The sequence below is a fragment of the Echinops telfairi genome, unplaced genomic scaffold (assembly GCF_000313985.2).
Source record: "Echinops telfairi isolate 266 unplaced genomic scaffold, ASM31398v2 ScPeMD7_8;HRSCAF=38, whole genome shotgun sequence".
Lineage (NCBI taxonomy): Eukaryota > Metazoa > Chordata > Mammalia > Afrosoricida > Tenrecidae > Echinops > Echinops telfairi.
In genome coordinates this window covers 17,883,556-17,901,737 of record NW_022103905.1, presented here as the reverse complement: position 1 = coordinate 17,901,737, position 18,182 = coordinate 17,883,556, and the positions used below count along the sequence as shown (strand labels likewise).

The 18,182-nt window shown below is 43.2% G+C and overlaps 2 protein-coding genes across 4 annotated transcripts in view; both read left to right on the top strand.

Annotated features, from left to right (window-relative positions):
* The window catches only part of BNIP2 (BCL2 interacting protein 2), a 24,350-nt gene extending 14,721 nt beyond the window's left edge, over positions 1 to 9,629 (top strand). For 2 of the 3 annotated variants that reach the window (XM_030884515.2, XM_045286480.1), the window contains 4 exons: positions 1,423 to 1,509; positions 1,605 to 1,703; positions 2,376 to 2,411; positions 4,883 to 9,629. In XM_030884515.2, coding sequence (XP_030740375.1) covers positions 1,423 to 1,509; positions 1,605 to 1,703; positions 2,376 to 2,411; positions 4,883 to 4,934 — 274 coding nt within the window. In that variant the 3' untranslated portion in view covers positions 4,935 to 9,629. The remainder of the gene's footprint in view (positions 1 to 1,422; positions 1,510 to 1,604; positions 1,704 to 2,375; positions 2,412 to 4,882) is intronic. The other variant, XM_004709464.2, reaches the window with a different exon arrangement.
* A 1,944-nt stretch (positions 9,630 to 11,573) lies between these two features.
* GTF2A2 (general transcription factor IIA subunit 2) overlaps positions 11,574 to 18,182 on the top strand; it is a 12,640-nt gene continuing 6,031 nt past the window's right edge. The window contains exons 1-2 of the mRNA XM_004709463.2: positions 11,574 to 11,666; positions 18,065 to 18,179. Coding sequence (XP_004709520.1) covers positions 18,111 to 18,179 — 69 coding nt within the window. The 5' untranslated portion in view covers positions 11,574 to 11,666; positions 18,065 to 18,110. The remainder of the gene's footprint in view (positions 11,667 to 18,064; positions 18,180 to 18,182) is intronic.

Sequence of the window (18,182 nt, the reverse complement as noted above, 5' to 3'; positions counted from 1 at the left end):
CTCACTCTCTCACTGCCTCACTCTCTCACTGTCTCACTCTCTCACTCACTGCCTCACTCTTTCACTGTCTCACTGCCTCACTCACTCACTCACTGCCTCACTCTCTCACTGCCTCACTCACTCACTGCCTCACTCTCTCACTGTCTCACTCTCACTCACTGCCTCACTCTCACTGTCTCACTCTCACTCACTGCCTCACTCTCACTGTCTCACTCTCTCACTCACTGCCTCACTCTCTCACTGCCTCACTCACTCACTCACTGCCTCACTCTCTCACTGTCTCACTCTCTCACTGTCTCACTCTCTCACTCACTGTCTCACTCTCTCACTCACTGCCTCACTCTCTCACTGCCTCACTCACTCACTCACTGCCTCACTCTCTCACTGTCTCACTCTCTCTCTCACTGCCTCACTCTCTCACTGTCTCACTCCCTCACTCTCTCACTGTCTCACTGCCTCACTCACTAACTAAAAAATAAAAACTGAAAAAGAAGAGGCCTAGGCTAGGAAATTAATGTGTTTAATGTTTTCTTCCCTCCCCTACATAGTGTCATTTCATATCAAAATATTTCAATATGTATTTCTAAAAGAGAAGAATTCTGTCTTTTAAGTCATCATACTATCTAATGAAGTTTTAAACTCCTTAAGAATACGAGTTAAGTCTTACTCATCTTGCTGCTCCTGTGGTCATGCCCATTCCTACTTCTTTGCCTGCAAGTACCTTTGATGGTGTTGAAGAAATTAGTAAAAATCTCCATCTGACCTAGAATTTGAAACCCATTTACTCTGTATTAAGTATCAACCGTAAGCTATCTCTGATTGACAAGCGAATGCCAGACCCACCACTATCGAGTCGATTCTGACTCATCATGACCCACCGTGTATAGCAGTGGTTCTCGACCGTCCTTATGCTGTGACCCTTTAATGCAGTTCCTCATGTGGTGGTGACCCCTCAACCATAAAATTATTTTCGTTGCTATCTCAAAACTATAATTTTGCTATTGTTATGAATCGAATGACCCCTGTGAAAGGGTCCTTTGACCCCCAGAGGGGTTGCGACCCACAGGTTGAGACTGCTGCTCAATAGGGTTTCCTGTTCTGAGGCTGTTAATCTTCAAGGGAGCAGATAGCCTCACTTTTTCCCACGGAGCAGATGGTGGTTTTGAACCACCAACCTGTGGGCAGCAGTCCATCATCGTCCCAACAGTGTCATTATGGCTCCTGAATATATAATGGAGGCATGGATGTAAATTTGGCCAAATGAAGTAGAGTTTATTTTATAGTGACAGGAAGAAGTGTAAGGATTAGAGAGAACTCTTGGATGAGCTTTAAAATTATTTTGTAAGCACTTGCACACTTATTGATGCCTTTGTCTCCTAGCATTAGAAGATGTCGAGACTTTTTTCTCTCTTTTAACTCCAGGTTACGGAAAAACCTAAAATCTCTAATTATTGTACATCCCTCTTGGTTTATCAGAACACTTCTGGCTGTTACAAGACCATTTATTAGGTAACTTTCTGGGGAGGGAAAAAACCTTGTATAAATTTCTTGTCACTTCTGTTGATGAGAAATATTGAGATTATCATTTTTATTTTCTCCCATAGCTCAAAATTCAGTCAAAAAATTCGATACGTCTTTACTTTGGCAGAACTAGCGGAACTTGTCCCCATGGAGTATGTCGGCATTCCAGAGTGCATAAAACAGTATGTTTTGTCTCATTTATTTATTTGTCTTGGATCTCTATATTTTGATATAGAAGAGGTAAATATTTTCGGTCATTATTTTTTCTCATTTCGTCTATTACAAGTATTTTATAACTGCTCTCTTTTTTATAATAAATAAAAGATGGGAGAAGCTGTTTTCCACACACCCTCCTAAGCCTAGAGATTGCTTCCCCGTAGGTCACCATTGTCTTTAGCCTTTCACCTGAAGAAGTAGGAGAACTGATTTCTGGTCATGATTTATTTTCTACCTTGTAAAGACTCATTTCAATGTGAGGGATGGTTTCCTGATTGATCGGGTACTGAGGAACTTTCTCCAGATTTAAACATGCATCTCCAATTTGAATGAGCTCATCCTGTCACCAGAGAACCTCATTGCGAAGGAAATAAATGCCCTATCAGCCTAACCGTAAGACTTTCAACTCGAGTTTGTTCTGCTCACAAAATTCACTCCCACTCATCTTTGGCAAGGACTTGGTAGAACATAAATACTTAAGCTTCACAGTTGTTATTTAGAATAATTCCTTTGTTCTATTAATCTGAAGTTTTAGCCTGCTTACTGTGTCAAAGCCAGTTTTACCAGGTCAGTTTTGTCTGTATTCATAATGTGAATTATAACATGTATATTTACTGAAATAACTTTTCCCTACCAAGGTATGAAGAAGAAAAGTTTAAAAAGAAACAAAAAAGGTATATGCACACCTTGACTGGGTTGCATCTAGACTAGTCTATTTGCATTGCACAGACTAACGCCTCCCTGTTGGTTGGTTAGCTTGTACACAAAGATGATAGCACATGTAAATATGAATCTACCCCAGCTTCCAGAGTTCCTCCTGCTAAATACGACTTGGGTTCACGCGGTCTTAAAACCACAGGTAATGCCGATCGGGCATTAAAAGGCCACGACCTCTTCTGTTAGGTATCAACCCTAAAGGTTAAGTGAAACCAGAGAAATTACTAGAAATACTGCTTAAAACGCCAAATACTTTTAAGGATATATGTTTTCGCACTTTTATATTTCAAATTTATGCTTTTGAAATATTCATACAGATTTTTAAGGGACCTAATTTATTTCCCTGGGGTTGATGATTATATTTGCAGTGCCTATGTTCTTTGGCTAACCAACATTGATTTCCTTCGATGCTTACCTTAAATGGCCTGCTAACCAGCCAAATTCTACATGTGACAAAATACCTTCAATGTGCCATTTAACAGTTAAGCACTCTGCTTTCCATTTTAAATTTAATTTTCAACACTTCTGCTTTGAGCATAACAAACTATTATCTTTTAATATGTTGGTATAGAAGAAAACCCAGTGTTTTCTTTAAAAGTAGTTGCCGTTTGATATAGTGATTTACAGAAATGCAAGATTTGGATTGAATTTGTTAATAGGCTAGAAAATTATGACAAGTTAGCAAAGCATTCTAATTTAATATTCTTTCATATGTTAAGATGAGATTTCTAGCTGAATCATCTAGAGAAACAAGTATTGGTAATTTTAACTGGGAAGCATTTTGGCCCCATTGACCGTGTCACAAGCTCACAGCCTTCTGTTTCTGTGTGACCTGTTACAGGTTAGCCAGCGCTCTTAGCAATAGAGATTTGAACTGCTGGTTCCTCATTTCTCCCTAGGCTTTAGCGTGCATTTGCCAGACCACTGGCTGAAATTAAAAATATAATCTAATTGCAGAATATTTTGAAGCTAGCCTGCGTCATGAAGTTACCGGGTTGATGGTGTGTGCTTCATTGTGCCCTTTTAAAACTCTTAGTTTTTCATCACCTGTCAAGAAGTACTTCCACTATCAAAATATTAGAAAGAGAACTCACTGTACTTTTGACTGAAATCTGTTGTGTGAAACCTGCCACTACTGCTTTCCTTTTTTTCCATTCTACTTGTGTCCAAGCTTTCCTGTGTGTTTCAGGGACTTCCTAGCTTTTTGTTGAGGCTTGTTTAAGCCAATGGGGGGAAAAAACATAATGAACTTGAAAATGATAAAATTTAATGTCTAAAATAGAGAGAGACATTTTTCCCCCGTTAAGCCAAAATCTAACGAGAGTGAAGTGTGGGGAAGCTCATTTAACGTGAAATCTCCCTGTTGGTCCTCGTGCCAGGGCGCAAAGCTGAGTGCTGCGGTCGGTACACCTGTTTGAGACGTCTGAGGTGTTTCTCTCAGCCAGTTCAGTGCACACGTGGCCGGGCAGAGAGCACTTCTTGACCTGCTGGCCGTAATTCATTGTAGAAATTAAGTAATTCCGAATTCGTAAGGGCATTTCAGAGGTTGAAAATAGTGGGTGTATATAAAGAGTATATACCTTTCAAAAATGTTATGCCATTTAGAAATACTATTAAATGTTTTTACTCTGATGTTATCACAGGCCCGAACTTTTAGGTTTAATTCAGTAATGTTTAAGTGTGTGATAATTATAATGAAATCCAGTAATGGAAAATCTCTTCTTAACATACTCAGATTATTTTAGCTACAAATATTATAGTAATAGATTGTTGTATATTGTCTTTGAGAGATTGTCTATAATTGTGCAGTAAGTACGTTAGCTTTTAAGCCAAATTTGATTAAATTTTGGTGTGACCTCTGTAACCTAGTGCTAATTCCAGTCAGATTTTTTATCATCTTTAGATATTTCTGAATGCTACATCGTTATAACATCAAAACAAGTGAAGAGTATTTACATGCTTAGTCTACACAAAGTGTATGTTCCATAAATATACATTTTTGTCTGAATTCAAACTTGAGTTAATCATTTGTTGGCATCAATGGTACTTGATTCTTTCAGTTAATAAAACTTATTTCTCAGTGAGCTGTTTTCCCTGCCAATCTCTGACCATTAGATCTTTACCCCAACCATGTTTAACACTTGAATACACCCATGGTGCTTTGAACAAATATGTTTGAAGTTATATGTTAAACACTGTTTTAGAATTCTTAAAAGAAAAAAATCGTACATTTCGTGCCTGTGTCCTCTTGTCTTTAAATTTTCTCATTCCTGGTTGGGGAAGTAATGTTTTACCTTTTTTACTGTGTTTGCTTCTCTGCATAGCGTTGTTTTTAACAGAATAATGGTCTGTGCTAAAAGTAATCGTTTTTAGAGAGAAAATTGTTCGGTTCCTTCCTGGTCTCTCATTGTCTATATTGTTTTAACAGAGTTGATCGAGCGCTTCATGGGAAGCAAGAAGAACCAAAAGGTGAGCAGTAAGGGTGGCGTCTCGTCCAGGCAGGACTGAAGAGTTGCCGGCAAAGCAGCGCTCGCTCTCCTCTCTGCATTTACAATGCATTCATTGGCCCTTACTGTTACGTAACTGATTTCAAAGCTGACATGGCTTTTCCTTAATGGACTTTTGTACAAGAGACTGTTCACTGCTGTATTGGTTTGCAAATCTCTTGAATTTAGCTCATCAGTAGCTAATTATTTTGTAATCGTTTTATATTTTATATTGCAATATCAAAACCACACTTTATATAAAGCAGTTATTGCATTTGTTTATTGAATGACGCATCTTCTTCAGTAAAATATTTATGTGCATAAATGGTAAAGGAAAGAGATAATATATTTTTATGTTTTTGAGCAATATTTTTTAATGTGTACCTGTCTCGTGGGACAATATACATATAAACACGACCATGGTTTTGTAAAGTGCATGTTAGAAATTTTGTTATTGTAAATGGTGACATAGACTCCTGGGTCACTTAGTAGAGTGTGGAGCGGCTCCTGAAGGAGAGACAGTGAGGCTGTGTCTCGTGAACGCCCAAAGACCCTTTTGTCTGCACATACTCGGAGGGTAGGGTCAGACTATCCTGCTTTGTGGTGGTGGTGGTATTTTGGTTTTTTCATTTAACATATACTGTCCCGCAGTTCAAGAGTTCAAATAAAAGTACCGGTAAGTGTGTTGCACACCTTCCTTTTTAAAATTTATAGACGAGAAAAAGCCATCTTTAGAATTAGAGAATTAAGACATTTGGAATTGAAGTGTGTATATATGTATATGTGGAACAGTTTAATCTTCTGACTGAAAGTCAGAGCTGTTTTAAAATCCTAGGTTTGTTCACTAATGTGAAATAAGCTGTGTGTCCAGAGAGTCCCTCCCCTGAAGCTGAGTGCTGTGTAGTAGTACTGAGAATGTGCTAAGTTACTTACTTACTTACTGTCCCTGCTCTTTCTGTTGAAAACAGAGCTGCTGTTGTAAACGGCTCTCAACGTGGGCGCCAACATAACTTCCAAATCCGTTCTCTGAAAGCAAGTGTTTGGCCCAGTCTGAGATGGTGTGCTCTCATTGAGCCAGGTTGGACAGTACTGTCAGGAGGTGCACTTTGTAAGCGTTAGAGAATCATCGTGCTGTGCTGTTTTCATGACACGTTTGACGTGCACATGCAATCTCATTGCTTAATCTGGTAAATTCCTACACTTTACATTGTAATTCTACATGTGCTTCCAAACAGAACTGAATTCATCACAGAATCATCAAGGCAACTGCTCTTTGGTTTGTGTTTACGTTTTCTTTTATTTTTTTATTTCACTTTATTGGGGGCTCATACAGCTCTTACCACAATCCATATATCCATCCATTGTGTTAAGCACATTTGTACATATGTTGCAACATCATTTTCAAAACATTGGCAACTGCTTTACCACAGGCCAGCATTCTTAGGTTTAAGTCAGTAATTTGGTGAACTTGACACCCCGCCCACCATACACTGCACCCCTGCACCCCAGCCCTTCCTACAAGAGTAACCTGGGAGAGCAAAATTGAAGTGCATGTGAGCTCAGTTTTTAATATTTATCCTCAGCAACCGCCTGAGCGGCCCTGGGCCCAGCAGCAGCGGGCAGATCCAGAGCTCATGTCATTGGAGTGAATCAAGCCAAAACCGTGACTGCACGCTCTCACACCTTAAAGCACTTGTGTTGACGAAACTAACAGTAACAACTTGGGCCTTCCTTCAGCTGGGGACTTAATATGAATACGATGAGCAAAGGAGCATAATGAATTTGTGGCTTTAACCTGTGCTGTAAGCAGTCTTTTCATCCATAGGTTCTGTTCAGTAGGGACTGAGTTGAATAGGTAGGGAGGGTTCCACCACATGAAGTACTCAGTTTTTTTGTTTGAAAAATACAGTGAGTAACTTTACCTCCTTAATGTTTTTATTGGTGTTTACTGTTGTAGTCATCGTTCCTAACTCTAGACACAACATATTCCAAAAATATGAAGGGTTTCCCAATTTTCCCCCCAAAGTTATTTGAAAACTAGAAGTAGCCCACATTCTACTAGGACACTAACATTCAGAGCGACAGTGAAAACACATGAATATAACCAAGTCGATGTGCTCTGCATTGCTGGATTCAAAGGAAGCCTGCTTTAAATTTACACTTTAATGGATAATGCTTCTAACAGTAAGGCTTAAGCTTACAATTGGGTTAGAGAGAAAGCATTTATTCCGTCTGGTATTTATTGTTTGTAGCTATATAACATTTCTTCCATAGTATTTAATGTGAATGTGTCATTGCTGATGGAAAGGAAAGTATATAGAGCTGTGGTGTTTGACCGCCCACCAGGGTCATGGAGCTCATGGGTGCTTTTGTTGCGCTTTGGCTCTGCATGCCCCTTTTTGCTTGTTTCTCAGATGAGGCCATGTAAAGTGACTTGATTCTGCGTTCTGCCTCACAGATTGCTAAGCACAAGGAAAAACACCATATTGGCCACGCAGTTTCAGCTTCGTAGTCTTTAACTTGGAGGGGAGTATGAAAAAATAGGATCTAATAGAGTCTAGCAGGGCAACTGGTAGGAAGATGAAACAAGAAAGAAAGCTGCACAGGCGTGGAGAGTTAGCTACTGTTGGAGAGATAACCACTGAACTGTCCCTGTTGGGGGAAGTACTGCGTGTGTGGCTGCGAGTGCTGCCACGGCCTGTAGAAGACTTGGCAGGGTATGTGACTCAGGTGTGTGGAGCAGAAGGGAAAAGACTGAGAATAAGTTGAAATAAATTGTACTTGTGCTTCCAAGGGTTGATATTTTCCACTGCTTTTTTGTCTCTTCACACTGAAGCAAGTTTAAACAGAGAGGCAGCAATGAACAGTACTCACACGAAAGTTTAGGATTGGGTTACTCTTCATATTCCATTGTTGGTAAACTGCATCCAAAATGGGCATCACTGTTAAGTAATGAAATGGGCTGGTTGACATGTATATATCTGTACCTATCATTTCTTCAACTGCAGCGCCAACAGTAGACCCACTTTTTCCCTAGATAGCCAATCCTTTTGATGTGAGTCCTCAGGGAATTTGGAGGAGTGATTGATTTAATGCAGTTAAGGATTTATTGGGTGGGTGAGCCCGGTTTCCTAATGAGGTCCATGTGGCTATAGCTCAGTAGCCTCATCGTTCCTATATTTTATGTGGAAAGTAAACATCATTCCATCAGAAGGAAGAGGGATTTGCTGGAAATAGAGATCACCACACCATTCTATTTCGTCTTCATGCCTGTTCTTCCCCAACCTCTCCATATATTTGAAAAGTGGATCACAGAACAAATCTCCGAGGAAAGCGGTCGATAGCGGACTGAATGTACTTAGAAGTTGGTTAACGATTCTGTTAGCCTCATAGACGATAGGAATCCTGTAGACGGAGTTCCTGGGAGAGTGAGTTGCATCGGAAAGCTAACTGGGAAGGGAAGGGGCTGGAGAATTAGCTACTCGGCGTCCTGAGCCTCGGGATCCCTTCACATACCCCTTGCTTTCGCAGGGGTCTGAATAGATAAGCAATGAGGCCTAGCGAGATCAAGTTTCCTTTAGTGTTTGAAACGCCAAGTTTCAATCCAGTTACTTCAGCAACCCCGTTTGTCAGAGAAGAACTGTTCCCAGGGTGCTCTCTGGTGGGCTTCAGAAACAGGTGGCCCGGCCTTTCTTTTGATTCTGTGGTTGAAGGTACACCTCGTTTACTGCACCACCCAGGGACGTCGACATTCTAAATCATCCTTGAAAATAGGCCAGAGTGTAGAACAGCGAACAGTGATAACTAAACGTTAAACAAGTTACTCCAACTACTTATGTTGGGAGGCAGGGTTTAAATTCATGTAAATTTTCCATTTTAATTTCATTATTCCATGAATTCTTGAAGCCCCTTCATATAATCGCCTTAATTTCTTGTTTTACATACTAGAAATTTTTGGATGCTATGTTAAAAAGTCACATAATGCACTTGATAGCATATCAAGCACCAGACCCAGACTTTAATCCTTCAGGGACATGAGTTACACTGTTTACTATAGAGAGCTTTCAAGTTTTTTCTTCTGTGACATTCTTTTTATTTGAAAAGTTGAGTTGTGCATTTTGAAATATAATGTGTTTTCACATTCCTTTTGGTTACACGGGAGTGTGTAGAGTAACACTGGAAATAAGCAGCTGCTCTATGGCGCCTTTAGTCGGTGGGCATTCTCAAGTTAAGTCCCTTACACAGTTGCTTAAAATTAGCTACTGAACGTTGGTGGTGTTCTGGTCCACTAACTTGGCACAGCCCCGGGGGCACCATTCATGTAGAATAAACCCCAAGTTTGTTTAAAACTTGAGCACTTTATTTAATTCGTATTTCAGAAGTGTTTTGTTACCACAGTTCACCTTGCTGTCATTTAGACAAAATTAATGTACTGTGACCTTTTTTTGTGACTATTGAGATGATTTTGCCTAGATTAGTGCCATCATTTTACAGTGTGAGAAATTCAGTCCTGATAACTACAAAATGTTGCTGTGGTGTGGTCCTTGTAAGAAACACTAGGCTGGTCTTGGTTTACTAAGGAGATATAGTACTGTTTTCCTTTGGCCTGTGAAGAAAGAATATGGTAATTTGTTGCACATCATATTTTTGCAACAATAATGGATTTAAATAAATTACTTGGAAACTTTGGTTTTGCCTCATTGTATCACATCTTACTCTGTTTTCCACTGTGTTATGAAAGGGAGAAAAGACTGAAGTTGCTGAGGATCTTACTGTATACCCTAGTAAGCAAAAACTAATCAAACTCTGCCGTCGGGTCTATTGGAACTCATAGCAACGCTATAGGCAGAGGAGAATCCCCCTTGTGGTTTTCCAGGACAAACTAGGAGAATAGAAAGCCTCACCTTTCTCCCACGGAGTAGCTGGTGGTTTCTAACTGCTTTACCTTGCGGTTTGCAGCCCAGTGCATACCCACTGTGCCACCAATTAGGCAACAGTCAGAAGTCAAAAGCACATACTGCACTGGGCAGATCTAAGAAGACAAGGATGTCACCTTACTGGCTAAGGTGCCTGACTCAAGCCATGGTGTTTTCATTCGCCTCATATGCATGTGAGAGCTGAAGGAAGAAGGAAGAGCACAGAAGAATCGTTGTGTTTAAATTGTTGTTGCCAAAGCACATTGAATATGGAGGGACTTCACAAGTTCATGGGAAAATTCCGTCATCTTTTAATAACACTTTTCTGTGACCTTTCTGAAGTCCCCCTCCCCACCCCACTTCTGTTATACCACAGATTGGCATATGGTGGAACAAACCCGCCGTCCTGGATAGAAGTACTGCCACAATGCCCTTTCGAAGTAAGGATGGCAACATCCTTTGGACATGTGATCACGAGGGACCAGTCCCTGGAGGACATTATCTTGGTGGAGTGTCAGGGGGCAAAAAGAGGAAGACTTCAAGGAGAGGGACTGGCAGTGGCAGCTACAAACAGCCATGATGGGCTGGTGCATAACTGCAGTATTTCATTCTGCTCCAAGTCAAGCAACTCACCAGACCTAACAGTGTTTTACCTTGAATTATCTTGGAAGCCTTTCAAATAATTTGAGAATTTTATGTAGTTTCTCCTTAGGTAGTCTGGGTGTTTTTGCTTTCGGGAATCAAGCTTGCCCTGGTTTAACTGAAACCATGGGCTTTGTTATAATCAAACTGTGTTTTTTGTCATTTTCAGTAGGACTTCAAGGAGGAAATCAGTTTTAAGAACCCTGGAAAATGCATGAGAGCCTGTTCTGCTGGGTGGTTATGGTCTCAACACTTGTTTGTGTGTTTGCTTGGTTCACTAGATGATGCTATTTAATGGCCAACTAATATACACACTTTCCCCTTGGATTCATAGAATATCATGCGCTGACAAAGGAAATTTGGATAATGTAAATAAAAAATATAAAAAGGATTTGTCCTGCAGTAGCAACGGTTTTAAATATAAACTATACCAAATTAAAATTCTCCACAAACCGAAAGCTTGTGGCAAAACGAACTGCAGCCCTATTTTGATTGGGGGAAGAAATAACCTGCCACCGTCATCTGGAATTATCTTCATCTTAAAATTTAACCAATGCTGCGTTTCTTAAATTGGGCATATAAGAGAGAAGACCCTAAAACTGTATCCAAGGCTGCCTGTCCTTCCCACAAGGCTCGCTGCTTCCCGTTTAAGATTTAATTCTCAGAAGCCTTATAAAGAGTCTCTGAATCGGAACGGACTGGACCAGCGAAGCATAAATGATCATTTTTTACCCTGGCTATTCAGAAATGGACTCCGGGTGGCAAACAGGTCAGCAGTTGGAAGGCGCCCGGCTGCTCGTGCGGTGCTCCGGGGAAAGGTCGGGCAGTCTACTTCCGGGAGAACGTGCCGCCTCGCAAACGAAGGAGCGGTTCTAACCTGCTCTGTTGCCATGAGAACGGGTGGCCATGACATTGGCTTGGGGGCTTATCCCCGGGTCGATTGGTCCAGGACAGCCCACGCCCCTCCACCTCCGGTCCGTCCCGCGCCAGTCGAGAGAGACCCGGGTGGGCGGGGCTCGCGTCCGGCGTCACTTCCGGTTTCGGGGTATTTCCGGGTCGTCGGCGCAGCTCTGCAGTTTCTACGGCTGCTGAAGAGGTGGTCGGTCGGCAAGTGGGCTCCTCCGCTGGGCTTCCGTGCGCTCCGCGGCGGGAAGCGCCTGCCCTGCAGGTACTGGGTGCGCTGGGCTCGGTTCGGGTGGGAGGGAGGGTGCTGCAGCTGGCCCCCTGCCAGGGGCCCTGCGGGTCCCAGGGGCCGTCCGTTACCGATCCACGGAGAGAGTTTGGGATGGGGCCCGGCCAGCGCTGCCACCCACCCAGCTGGCCGAGCCTCGGAGAGGTCACCAGCCCAGCCCAGCGCGGGTCAGCTCCGGGTTTTTGTTGGGTCGCGTCCGAGGGAACGCGGTCCAGCCAGCATGTTGGAAGTCGGCCTTCCAGCTCTGTCAAGAGCACGCCGCCAGTGAAAGGCATTCCGCCTGGGTGCTTGATGGAGACCCGAGACTGTTCCCGCACGTCCGCACCGGGAGCCTTGTAAATTAAGTCTCAAGCTGCAAAGTGAAGTAGGACTCAATTCCTGCGAATTGCACAACATCTAAAGTATTTGAAGCCTTCAGACGGAATGTTTAACAAGATCAGGTCCTGAAAGTGATTTTAACAAATGAATGGAGCAGGATGCAAGATTCTCTTAGCTGCTCAGTTGTTTGTCTCCTGTTTGGAGCTCCGCCTTACCCCTTATCTCCTTACCCTTCCTCATCTCCCCCTCCCCCAGCAGACATATCCCAGACATCCTTTGTGAAGTCTCGCCTTGCTCCTGGTGAGCACGGATTTATCTGACTCCAGCTATGTTCCCTCGACGGTTCTGAGGTCTGTTCACGTCGGGGAATGAAACAGACTAACATCTCCACCCATGTGTAACTTGCACTCTCCAGGTAGAGGCACTAAATGAAATGAACGGTGCCTCCGAAAACCGGACCTGGATAAAGAGGATGAGGATGAACTGTAGTGGCGGTCGACGTCGGCGTTTTAAAAGTGGTGGTCAGTTCATGTCTCACTGAGTAGCTGCTCCTTGACTAAAGGCTAAGTTTCTGAGCGCTGAATGGGCCTTGAGGTGGGCGAGCATTTTCAGAAGAAAGCATGACGGTTCTTGCCAGGAGTGTGGTGCTTATGTTCAAAGGATGACAAGGAAGCAAGGGGAACCTGACCCATGGGGAAGGCCCTATTGGACAGGCAGGACTCAGTCACATGAGCACAGTGGAGGGTCTGAGCAGAGTACAGGTGCCGTGTCTGAAGCTGTGTTTTAAACAATCCCCTGGCTGCTGTGATGAGATTATTGTAGCGGGGCAGCCAGGGAAATGGAGAACCAGCTGGGAAGCAGTCATCCAAATGGCAGTAGAAGTTCACTGGTGAAGTCTGCACTAGTGTGTGCCTGTAGGAATCATCTCCAGTAGCATTTAAAGCCACGAGACAATGTTAACACCAAAGAGCAAGTGTAAACAAAAAAACAGGACCAAGGACCTTGTCCCATGAAGTTTAGTAAGTTACAATGCAGGTGAGAAATAACCAGGATACAGATATTCACTCAGGACATGTCACAAAGTTCCTTAAGGGCTGCTAATAAATGCCCAGAGGCCAGGCTACTCCAAACCCTCAGTGAGTTGTCAAACCCAGCTCCCCAAATTAAGTGCCCAGAGGCACCCACCTCCACCAGCTAGTCTTTTATCCGTAAGCGCTCAGCTTTACTAACCAATAAAGGATCATTGAGAAGGAAGAACACAGCACAGGCCCACCCCAGATAGCATCCCAGGAGCCAAGTGAAGGTCCTTTATCAGAGGAAGGGTATGATCAGCTGTTGGAGATCCTCGGGTCTAATGAGGATTGAGAACTAGCTTTTAGCAAGGTCGGTGCTGATTTTAACCATCTCTTTCTTTTGAGTTCTGTAAGGAGGGGGCAAACAGGGAGCTAAGAAAGGAAATTAGGACTCAGGACTTCTAAACGAGAGGGTTTAAAGAATTAGCATAGCAGTTAGCAAGAAAAATGAGTCCAGGTTTTTCATTTATTTGAAAGAAGTGAGAAATCCCCCTGATTTGTTTACTAGTGAGAATGAACTAGAACAGAGGTGACGGCAGGAGAGAAGGCACCATCGAGTTATTGGAGCAGTGCGCTTCACTGTACGAGAGAGGTTAGTCTGTGCTGCACACGTCGAAGAGTTGATTTAGATAAGATCATGGATTTGCAGATAGAGTGACAGGTAGAAAGGTAATTTTATCTTCGTTCTTATGATCTAACTTTATTATTCATCGGCCTGAACATTTTAATCACTGCCCTCTATATATACTTATTACAACCCAGTGAGGAAAATGTTTAATTAACACAATTCCACTTGAAAAAATATTTTAATAGCCATACAGCTAATCCCTCTTTTTCTATCTTTTAGCTTGAAAATTACTCTGAAGTTTACATCCTGTAAATATAGTTTAAACAAAAGACTAAATTGTGAATTTAGTAATAGAAGATAACCCCTTCTTGTTTACCAAGAAAGTCCAAAGAACCTACTAACTCTTAGACGAAATGAGAGCATGAATCCTGGCGATATCGTGGAAGAACGTTCCCCGAAAGAACAGTCAGAACCAAGTCCTTGAAGCAAGAACATGCCCATCATGGAGGAATAGCAGGGAACCAGTATGACAAGCAGACCGAATGAGGGTCTGGGTTAAATAAGCTCAGAAATCGGGAAGAGGCCTCACCATAGAGGCCTTGCAACAATTAGAAGGGCTTTTTTTTTTTTTCTGAGATGAGGTGCTGCTGCTTAAAGGATTTTGGATCGATCAGTGATCTGATTTTCCTTTTAAGCTGAGGAATTGTTCTGAGGGATGTCCGTGCAAGGGTGAAACAGGGAAAGGCAGTTGCTTAACATTAATGCAGTGGACGGACAGATGGTGGTGACGGGAATGATAGCAGGAGCAGCAGTAGATGCTGTCGGGGTCAGGTATTTTTAGAAGGAAGAGCTGAAAGCATTGCCTGGTGGTAGAATAGACGCGAGTTGAGAGAAGTTAGGCTGCCTTGCAGTGTGGGCGGTGTTCCTGGAAGCGCACTGCTGTCAGTGCCGTCCGTGGGTGAGGCTGGGAGCAGAGCAGCCTTTGGGGAGCAATAGCAGCCGTTTGCATTTGGGGGAAATTTTAACATGAAGTGCCTGTTTGCTATGTCCATGTATTGCCAAGTAATGCAGTTTCATATGTGGGTCCAGGGGGAGAAGTCAGGGCCGGATATAAAAAGGTGGGAATCCTCAATGCTAACTCTGCAGACCCTTTGTGCCAGAGTGGAATTGCTCGGCGGGGCGGGTCAGACCTCTCCAGCTGCTCACAGCTTCCAATTGCTGAGCACACCTCTGGCGCCAGAGGGCTTACGCATGGCACCACGCGCTCAGGGCTGCTCCTCAGCAGATTTATCCTGCTTTGGCGGGGGAAGGAGACACTGAGAATTATGTCCCACAAGCCTCCCAAAAAACAAGAAAGTAGAAATGATTTATTGGACCAAGTGTTACCAATAAGTGTAATGTGAAAACAATTATTTGACTGATGGTTATTCCTCAACTTTAGTCTCCTTTCTACTTCTAAACTAAAAGTGGCGTGAGCACAAGGATCCCCTACCTGGCACGCAGTAGAAACAGTTGATGTTTGTTGCATCTGTGTTACTGCCGCATTTTGAGCTCATGACCCTTTGGTGTGCTTCTAATCGTGGCCTTCAAATCTGTTCTTCATATTGCTGCCCATTACTCTGATTTTCCTGCCTCACGTGTTCAGTGACTGACTTCCTGCTGTTCATTGTCATAGCCTAGTAATACAAAACCATCTCTAAGCTTACTCATTCCGTTCTTTGAGCCCAGAATGACCTTGCATTGCTTGGCTAAAGTCTAGCCTTGCAGCATCAAAGATTTGTTTGCATCAGCTATGTACAGGCAGCCTCCGTAGTATCTGATGCAAATCTCTACCTGATTCTGACTTGATCCTGAACTTAACTTCTTCATTTGTCTTATTTTTTCCAGAGTAATAAACTTTGTAGGGTAAGAGGTATATCATTATTCCTCACTCCCTGGCACTTACAATGGGGGTGCCCCCCAGGAAAAAATGAATTTTTTTTCAAAGTTATGTGTTTATCTTTTTTCATGCAACAACCTTATCACCGTCAAAGGATTCTCCGTTGCACTTAATACATTGACGTTTGTCAAATCTGCACTTCCATTCTTGGAAACATTTTCCAGACTCATCTGCTTGGATGGCTGACAGTACCTCCCTCGTTTTTTCTTCCCCTCTTCTGAGTCGTCAAACCACTGTCCTTTCTTGTCCCTCTTCCACAGAAACAAAAAGAAGTAACAGGGTGCGAAGTCAGTTGAGTCAGGTGCATGGGGCAAGAGAGGCATGCTGTTTTTGGCCAAAAACTGGCGCTCTGAGATGGCTGTGTGAGCAGGTACATTGTTGTGGTCGCAAAGCCAGTCCCTCGTCTGCCACCAGTCTGGCCTTTTTTGTCACACACTGTTATGCAGTCTTTTCAGAGCCTCTAAATAGAAAGCTTGATTAGCAGTCTGACTTGGTGGAACAAACTCCAAATGTACTACAAGTCGACATTTTTTGCCCTTTCAGGAAGTTGACATGTCCAGAACGGGGTTTGTCATTATTCCACATTTCACCTTTTTTGAAACAAGAAAACCACTCATACACTTCCCATAGCGCTGTCTTTGCAAGCTGTGTTCAACATCACAACAGTTTCTGGGGCATTTTCCCGAGCAGGATACAGAAGTTCACAGCCACGCTGTTCTCTTAAATCGGCCATCACAAAAACAAGGTTAGAGCGAAACTGCTTTTACGAAAAAGTTCATTATGACCATAACCTTCCCAGGCAGGGTCACTGGGTGCACTAACTCAAATTGAGTTGCTCGATGCTCACCTAGCAGGAAAAATGGCATACAACGAAACTCCACCCAGTGAAGGTTTTTTACTGGGTTTTTTGGGGTACCACCTTGTATGTTGCCATCCACATGGGAAGCACTCCATGAATACTGAATTTCAGGAGAACTGTAAAGTGGGGGCGTGCAGCTGTGCGCTGAAGAGTGGCTCGGTAACTAGAAAGGGTGGTATACAGTAAATTCGGGATTTGGCTAGACCGGTTTTTAAATGATAAAATATGCATTCTATCCACTACGCGAAGGCAAAACCCTTCCCTGACCTCAGACAGAACCTCTACATGATCAAGAGGCAATCTTCAAAGACAAGAAGGTGCCGTGTGGTTTGAGACTGGGAAAGGTATGCATCAGCGATGTATCCTTTCACCAAATTTATTCCATCCATACGCTGAACAAATCATTGGAGAAGCTGGGCTATGTGAAAAAGAGTCTGGCATCAGGATTGAGGAGGTCTCACGAACAAGCTGAGATAGGCAGGGGACGCAACCCGGCTTGCCCAACATGAAAGCAGCAGCCCTTATTGGTGAGGGTCAAATACTCCAGCTGTCAGTGGGGATTATATCTGAACATCAGACCCACTGCCATCAAGTTGATGCTGACTCGGGAACAGAGTAGAACTGGGCCGTGTGCTTCCAAGGTTATGTTTTATGGGCACATACAGCCTCCCCTTTCTCCCAAGAAGTGGCTGGTTGGTTTTAACTGCTGACTTTGTGTTTTGGAGCCCAGACCTTAACCCACTACTCAGGAGAGCTCCATCTGAGCATTTGAAAACAAACCGACAAGCCTTATCACGATGACTGCTGGGGAAGATTCCCATACTGAGGATCAGCAATTGATGCCCATGGAAGGGTCAGTCTACAAACCAAACAACCTCCGATGCCCTGGTGATGAAGTGATTACACATTGGGTTGCTAACCACAGCGTCAGCAGTTTGAAACCCCAAATCTACACTAAAAGATCTCTAAAGTTTAAAAAGGAAAGCTGTCACTTGGATGACTAAGGTGTGCCTCGCCCCTGCCAGTCTCTCTTCCATTACCTCACATGCGTGCAACAGCAGGGCCGCAAAGATAGAAGACGGACCCAGAAGTGACGCATTTGAAATGTGTCGGTGAAGCGTATTGCGTGTGCCGTGAGCTATCAGGAAAGCAAACCCAGCTAGCCGGAAAGCAGTCCGGCCAGCTTGCTCCTGAAAAAGAAGCAAGGGTGGTGTGTCTTTGGGCACATCGTCGGGAGAGACCGGTCACTGGAGAGTGACATGCCTGGTAACAGAGTCCAGAGTAAAAGTGCGTGTCCCCAAAGAGCTGGAGTGACCCAGCGACTGCGGCAGTGGACTCTCAAGCGTTGCCATGAGTGTGGGTGGCGCAGCACTCGGCACTGCGTCGTGCTGTTGTTACATGTAAGGTCAGTGTACCTGTCTTAGACCTGGTTTAATGGCATGCACGGAGTACCAATGCCTATGTCAAAGTCAAAGAAAAAATAATTCTAAAATCCTGTAATTCTAAAATTAGATTATGATTGCCAGTTAAAAGTTACAATCATATGTGTTAGGGTTTCTGAAGTAGACTGTTACATACATGATTTAAAGTTGCCTTTTTAATACTTTCGTATTTTAGGATATCAATGCAAGCCTGAGTAAGAAAAACACCTCCCACTTAAGCCATGGCGTACCAGTTATACAGAAACACCACTCTGGGGAACAGCCTTCAGGAGAGCCTCGATGAGCTCATACAG